We start from the raw sequence: 8006 nt of genomic DNA, 5'->3' as shown, positions 1-8006 counted from the left end.
TGAGATACATTTTTAGGACACGGCCATGTTGTGTCTCCAGTGTTGGGAAGGTTACTTTTAAAACGTATTCCATTACAGAGTACAGAATACATGCCCCAAAATGTATTCTGTAACGTATTCCGTTACGTTACTCAATGACAGTAACGTATTCTGAATACTTTGGATTACTTAATATATTATCATGCTTTTTACAACAACGTGAATGTACTATTGCTGTGTGATTTATTACTATTACTGAAGGTCCGCGACTCTGAACTGTAGTAAAGGGACCTCTGACTAATACGGCGGGGTCCCTGTCGGCTCGTAGCCGAAAAATAGCTTTACTTTGTTGTGTGGGTCAACTTTCTTGCGAGAGACAGAGAGAGGCGTTGAAAGGCTGCTCCAACAGAACTTATTGTTTCGGAGGAAAACACGAACACGGTGTACAGTCGAGTCTTAACAGCTTACTTACAACTGGGCTCGTCAGGCTCTTCTTGGCTGCAGTGGTTATTATTATATTTACATGCTTCCAGCTTCCGTTTTTCCTCGATGACAACTCGTACCTTTCCACTCCCCTTTTTCTCCCTCCTCGCTCACAGACCCATAACGTGTATGGCAGTCCATTCTCCCTGCAACACGACTACACTGCCCATGATGCTGCATTCTTTAGAGCTATGCTTGTAGCATTCTGCCTGTTAGCTTAGCACAACAACAACAACGAAAAGGCGCTCTCTCACCCAGGAAACACACAGTCACAGAGAGAGAGAGCGTTGCCCTGTAACCATGGCAACCGTAGCGCTGCCGCCTGGAACAACAGAACGTAGCTGTCAAACAAAACCCAAACAGTCCTGACCCGCGACAATATGAAACAGGAAAGTACCGCAGTGTAATCCATTTATTTCAACAAAGTAACTGTATTCTAAATACCACCTTTTTAAACGGTAACTGTAACGGAATACAGTTACTCATATTTTGTATTTTAAATACGTAACGGCGGTACATGTATTCCGTTACTCCCCAACACTGTGCGTCTCTGATCTGTGGTCATTCAGTTCAGCCACGCCCGTTTTAAGACGTTAAAAGAGGACTTTGCCTTGCTTCCATCTTTTATGTACAGTCCATGATGGAGACTTCTTTGCTGCACCATAGCAGAGTTCAAAAGACAGATTAACAGATTAACAGCATGTCATGAAAGCGCCACAGTCTAATGAGTGTGAGAGTTTAAGCACCACAACAGAACAGAAAGGTCACGTCATGATGAAACGACCTCCGGATGTCGGGTTCCTCCTCAGAAACTGAACGCTGAGCTCTTGAGGCAGAGCTCAGAAGAGGATGTGCCGGGTTTCAGAAGCCTGAGTCAGGAAAATGACAACACCTGAGTTTATGATGGGTAACAAATATCATGTAAGCTCGAGCTCTGAGCTGTGGGAATGGATGCGAGCCGCCTCTCTGCAGTCCTCCAAGCATCAGTGTGGTTTTAGTAAAAAAGGGATTTTTTTGTTTTTCAAATAGATGTCATCAGTACATTTGAAGCAGTTATTGGGAATTATTCCATCAGGGTGAAACGAAGGAACCTGCAGTGCTAATAATGTCGCCTTCGTTAAAACCACGTTAACGGCGGTGAAACAGTCACTCATGTATTAAAGAAGCTCTCTGCATGCAGACAAACCTGTGAGAGCAAAAGGAACCGAGTCTGAGCTGCTCGCCACGTGAAGCCTTCATGCACGCTTGATCACCCAGGTACGGAAAGTTCCTGGGATCTTAATGTTGGTGGTGTTGAACGCCCCCTGCCTCGCTCACAGTCACGTATGACGTAAACCCTGGATCGCCCTGGCTACGGTCAGTTTGACAGAACAAACATGGCAGCCAGATATTTCTCACACACGTGAGGATTAACACAGGACCATCCCCACCTGACCTCTTCATAAACACTTTGACCTTATTGTCACGTGACTTTAGCTAAACGGTGAAAGACTGACTCGAGTTAAAGCTGCTTCTGTTTTTTAGTAAGTGTAATCTTGAAATGACTAATATTGTGTAGCTTTAAATACCAAAACAAACCACGACGGTTTACTCTGACCTATGAAATACCTCGTCCCCTCAGACATGCCACGCTGTCCTCTAATGTCCCACAACCACCTGTATCTGATCCACGTCACGCCACAGATATGAACAGCTATGCTGAAGAATAAGCTGAGACGAGAAGCTCGCCGTGGTTTGTGCGCTTCTTCAGCAACCTGCTGGCACGACGTCTGCGACACCCAGGCTGGTTCGGTCTGCAGAGATCATTTCCTCCTTCATAACAACTGCATGTTTCTATAACTCACCTGTTTAAATTGTATTAAGGCTTAAAGTTTGCATGAATAGGCGCGTGGCCTCTTTGACGACAGGTCTAACCCTAACCTGTACGCAGTGTTCTGACTGCGGCACATACAGGACAAAAAAAAACACAATCAAGAGATCTTTTATTTCACACGTGGACACTTGAGATGATCCTGTATCTTTAAATTTTACACAGAACAAGATCAAAACAAACCGGACAGAGGACAGAATCAGAAATAATCAGGGGCGATGCAAAGCTGCACAATAACACACAAAGAGAGAAAAACAAGCAGAAGAATTGTGTGTCTGGATCATAGACTGTAGATAAACGATGGACCCAGGATGCCCCCTGCTCCTTTCTGACTCTAAGGGGACCATCATCTCCAGAATGTTTGATTCAATCACACCTGAGACCATTAAAGAGGAAGCGCCCCCTGCTGGGGGCCAGAAAGAATGCAGGATTAAGGCGTTTGATTTCACAGTCTGTGTAAATGGTTGTTTGAAGGGACCACAGTTGTTATTAATGTCACTGAGGTCAGGAAAGCACAAAAGCATCGTCCGTGGTCTTCGGCTTTGATCAAGCGGGACGTCTTCGTGGTCATCGGAGTCACGAAGGGCCGATGACCTCTGCTTCTTAGCGCTTCGCCGTGTTTGCAGCCATCTGGGTCACCTGGAAGAACAGAAACACCTGCTCACAGCTCGTCTTCATCGACGCGCCGCTCCTCTGATCATCTTTTCTCGTTCTGACTGGGAGAGAAACGCGATGATGCTCACCTGGTCGTCGATGCACCTGAACTGCCAGCTCCAGCTTGCGTTGTAGAGGAAAGGCCTGAGGTCGAAGCGGTTGTCGTCAGGACTGTAGCTCTCGGCGTGGTAGGACGGCGTGACCGTGGTCATCTTGTGGCGGTTCACAGAGTACATCCTGAAGAAGCGCTTGACCTTCTGGGCCACCTAAAGGAAAACCACGAGCTTGCTTCAGGTTAGGCTGCTGGGGACAAGACCTTCATACCTGTGACCACTCAGACTGACCTCTGAGGGCGAGAGGGCGTCCTTCCACGTGTGAATGAGTTTACAGAACATACTGAAGGGGCCGCACTTGGAGATCTTCCTCAGTCGTCCGATCACAGACAACTCAGAGTAGGTCATCCCCATGTCGGCCTGCGGGGGGAGCACACACAGCGCTAACAGTCTTTAATAGCAGTCATGACGTGATGCTAGCAGAGCGCTTCACGCTGACATCTTTGGACTTTATAAAGACGCTTGCAGTCAGCAGCGAGCTGCAGTTAGCTTCCTGTCGCCTGTGTACAAAGAGGCTTCAGCCCGCCGGGGGGCCTGATGGTTGCAGGGGCCCCTCCTCTACATCATACTGCACGCTCATAATCACAGTGTTACAGTAGAGCGGACTCTTAAGTGGTTAAATCGTGGACTGAACTTTAGCTGCACTCAGTCATTTTACTCTCACTATGAGCAGAGGGGCATGCTGGGAGATAAACAATATAATATATATTAGGGCTGCTACAAACGATTATTCTGATAGTCGACTAATCAGATCGTCATCCACTGGACGTACAGCGTACAGCTTATTGCACCAGCAGCATCTGCTCTCATATAACTATCATTAGCTTACAGCTTTAAGTGTTTACGGTGCTAACTAAAAATAAAGACAAGATGATAGTTTATTAAATTTTAATGAAATTTGCAGATTGTTTCGGTGAAGTTTAATAAACTCCTTGCTATCTAAAATATAACAGGACACCGGAGTAAATTCTCCAGCATCTCACACTTCTGATAATCAGCTGTCTGCTTGACGTTTATTCAGCTGTGTAAAAACTTTAATCTCAGCCAAACCGATTTACTCAGGAACAAATAAAATACTAAAAAAAGCCAAACAATAACATTTTAAGTTATCTAAGTGACTCATATGTCATGTTTAACCTGAGAGAGAAAGACGGCGGTGGGTTTGAAGCCGGGAGTCCGGTGTTCTCACCAGAGGCGGAGCCAGACATTTGAAACACCCGGGGCTTAGCCCAAAGAGTAGTATGCATGTGGGATTTTTTTTTTTTTTTTTGGGGGGGGGGGGGGGGTGTGTAGAAATGACTGAAAGATTAATAGGCTCTGTTCAAAAAAGAATGACTTCATATAGGGAAAAATATATATCACATGTGCAGGACACCTTAAACTAGTTTTTTAATTAAGCAGCAAGGCAGAACAAGGTCAGGGCTGCATCAAGACACGAGGACTAAACCCCAATTCAACCAGACCCAGAACTGATCCAGAATTAAAACAGGACTACAACAGTTCAAAATCAGGACTACTGAGGACTTAACCAAGACAGAACCAGAATCAGAACTAGATGATAGCACTAAAAATCATCATAGACCTGCACTACACTTATTTTTTTAATTCTACCAAAGTCCACTATTTAGATTGAGAAAAGTTTATATAATTATTTAGCCTTGTTGTGCAAACAAGCCTGCAGAACTTAATAAATACAGAATTTGAAAAATAACAAACCTAAAAAGAAACACTAGGTACGAGATACATGAGGACCTGTCTGTCCTCGTTCTCCTCTCTCTCCCTCTTTGTGCTGACAATCATCAAATATACAGTTGAAACCAGATATTTACTCTTCAGATAAAAACACTTTTTTAATTGTAACATCAAATCAGACTAAATGTTTATTTCTTTAGATTGATAAATATAAAAACATATTTGTTAACTTTAAGAGTAAAGAGAGAAACTATCTGTATTTCTTAATTGCAAATGGCACCAAATTGTATTCAAACTTGAGCCACACTTATGGAGCTCCACAGTTCTTTTCCTGGTGTTTTGGTTGATATCTCTTGATTTTCCCATGTCAAAGAAACAGGCTCTGTGTTTTGCCTTATATGCATCCACAGCTGTGCCACCAGTTTACTCACATGGACTCTACTAACCTATCAGAAGCTTCTTCAGCTCAGAATGGAATCGTCTGGAGTTTTCTTATTAATTAACAATAAATTTAGTGTACATGTACTCCTAAATTTGATGAAAGTGATAAAAATAGCTCTGTCTCTCTTTATTCTGAAATTTAACTAATTCAAAATATATTTCAATATTTATCTAAAACAAAAATTTACTCTGTTGTACAGTAAAAATGTTTTGTTTTCTCCCTAAAGTGTATGTAAATATCTGGTTACAAATGTGAATATCCTGCTGTGTACTGAAATCCCTCTTGTTTTGCATAGAAATATACTGAACAACATACAAAGCATAATATATAAAATAACATTTACCTGAGTTTTTTCTTTGAAAGAACCCTCGAATGTCCATTCTTATGTTTCAGTACATAACTGAAACCGATTTAGTCGGGAGGGTAAGAACTGAGAATATGAAATAAACACACGTAAGCTAAGACTCTAAAAAAAAAATAGCATTTGTTCGGCTTTTCATTTTGCCATTTGTTGATTCACTTGAAGAGCGAGTAACGTAATATTGGTCAAGTGATCAGTTTGATATCAATCTTTCGTGATGCACCGTCATATTTACATTATTTGTACGGTACGAATGATTTGCTTTGGTACCTGGTCAAACTTAAGCTCTCCTTAGTATGGCTGGCTCCGTCTCTCCAACAGCGCACTCACGGGCAGCAGCTGCCCCGCCCCCTCGCTCAGTCGCTTAGTGCCTGAGCTTGGATCATACCAATATCAGGGGGGGATTCACGCACAGTCGTAAATTCCCACAGTGTGCACTATGTGCTTCGAATATTGTGTGTACTTTTTGTTTTATACAGTTGTCAGCCAGGCATCTAACTATGAAAAAATTACACTCCAAAATACCCCGGGCTTCTGACAAAACAACCCGGGCTTAAGCCCCGTAAGCCACCCCCCCGCTCCGCCCCTGGTTCTCACGGCTCTAGTTAGCCTAGCCCCCGGCTAGCTATCGAGCTAGTGGGTAACAGACGTCTCCGAAAACGTCGGAGCGCTTTTGAAAATATGCGGTGTCCTGATAAACTGAGCAGATATTTGAGGTTTACACAGCTACATTCTCCCTGAAAATATGTTAAACGTTTATTTTGTAACCCAGAAAGAATAATAAGAGTAATATTCAAACTAACTAGCTGCCGCCATTGTTGGAAACTGAGCTGGGCCGCGCTATGAATTCTGGGACACAGCTTCTTCTTCTTCGGGGTTTAACGGCAGCTGGCATCCTTGTACATGCAGTGCTGCCATCTTCTGTTTCAGTCCGTTATTACACTCTTAAATCCTGCTATTATTCCTGCGTCTTTTGGGATCTTACAAAGCTTCAAACGACGCGTCGACTATTAAATCAGTCGTCGACGATTTTGATAGTCGACTAATCGCGGCAGCCCTAATATATACAGCAGGATGAAGACGCTGCAGGGCTTTGGAATTGTGCTGAGCAGCAGAGTTGGTGGGTTGAGGTTTGTGTGCAGGAGCTTCGCGGCAACAATCATGTCTGTCATACAAACTCATTTCATTCTGAAGTCTCAGAGTGATGAAGGCCCGTTCCCGTCTGCGTCTCACCTCATCGGTCTGAGAAACTCGCCCGTCTGTCAGCGGCTCGAGCTCGGCGGTGGGCGGAGCTGCGAGGATGCTGCAGAGGAAACCAAAACCACCGACAAACTGAAAAACCACACGAGATGCTGCGTCTCTGAGAAATAACTCCAGTGTGAAAGCACACCGCAGCTGCAGCCGGGGGGCTGCAGAGGCGCAGACCCCCGTGGCCTTACCTTCTCAGAGCAGTGAGCTGCAGCTGCTCGGCGCAGTGCAGCAGGAAGCGCTTCAGGTCCGTCTTGCTGATGCCTCCGATCGGGTTGATGTCGGCGCTCGAGCAGTCGTATTTGGTGAAATAACCTGTGAGGCTGAGCAGGACGACGCCCTGTTATTCTATATGCTGCGTGAGCCGCACTAACAGTGAAAACGGCGAACACGGCGGCGGGTACCTCTCGTCCACGTTAGCAGAGCCGAGCACCAGCAAGCCCCCGGGTCTGCCCCGAGCCCACAGGCTGAGCTGGGCAAACAGGTAAGCCAGGACCATCCTGACCCGAGCCTGGGAACACACACAGGAAGTGAACACTGTGACAAAGTTCAGCCGGGTCGCGATGGCGTTACGTGAACGCCGCGGTTAAACTGTCAGAGGCGCTGCACGCCACAAACATCTGCAGCTTCTGACCTGCACGTTCTGCAGAGCCAGGTTTTCTCTCGCACTTCCCCCACTCGCACGAAACTGAGGCCACCGTCCGGTAACCGCCGAGAAGATACCCAGAATGCCTTTCACCGCCACGTCTATGTTGATGTTCATGTGCGTGCTGCAGGAGACAGAACGAGTCAGAACTGTTCCTGTGAGCCTCTCAGTGTCGTGGTCTTCACCATGGATCTACCCGCTTCCTACCTGCCGATCTGATTGGCCAGGTCTCTGGCCCTGTTGCGCGTGTCCTCGGAGGAGTTTTCGCTCGCCATGTAGCAGGTGGTGAAGACGCGAGCGCACAGCTGCTTCGGGTCCTGCGGATGATACGACTCGTCGCCGACCACCCTGCGGACGTCTTCCAGCACCCGACTGTCTGTGAGGAAGACAGACCAGCAGGCAGGAAGTTACATCATTCGGCTCATCCTGGCAGCTGCTCCTCCACACAAATGCTTCCTGTTTATCTCCTGAAACCCTCAGATTTGTCTTTACTCTGAACACTCGGCTCAAAATGCTCC

At 45.8% G+C, this 8006-nt stretch overlaps 1 protein-coding gene across 4 annotated transcripts in view; it reads right to left on the bottom strand.

Annotated features, from left to right (window-relative positions):
- Positions 1–2427: 2427 nt before the first annotated feature.
- Positions 2428–8006, bottom strand: part of nadsyn1 (NAD synthetase 1) — a 13226-nt gene continuing 7647 nt past the window's right edge. For all 4 annotated transcript variants that reach the window (XM_080885720.1, XM_080885722.1, XM_080885723.1 and 1 more), the window contains 8 exons: positions 7696–7864; positions 7477–7612; positions 7247–7353; positions 7034–7165; positions 6828–6897; positions 3331–3459; positions 3076–3252; positions 2428–2971 (listed from right to left, as the gene is read on the bottom strand). In XM_080885720.1, coding sequence (XP_080741846.1) covers positions 2936–2971; positions 3076–3252; positions 3331–3459; positions 6828–6897; positions 7034–7165; positions 7247–7353; positions 7477–7612; positions 7696–7864 — 956 coding nt within the window. In that variant the 3' untranslated portion in view covers positions 2428–2935. The remainder of the gene's footprint in view (positions 2972–3075; positions 3253–3330; positions 3460–6827; positions 6898–7033; positions 7166–7246; positions 7354–7476; positions 7613–7695; positions 7865–8006) is intronic.

Source organism: Rhamphochromis sp. 'chilingali' (genome assembly GCF_963969265.1).
Source record: "Rhamphochromis sp. 'chilingali' genome assembly, chromosome: 6".
Taxonomy (NCBI): domain Eukaryota; kingdom Metazoa; phylum Chordata; class Actinopteri; order Cichliformes; family Cichlidae; genus Rhamphochromis; species Rhamphochromis sp. 'chilingali'.
This window is presented reverse-complemented; position numbering and strand designations above follow the sequence as displayed.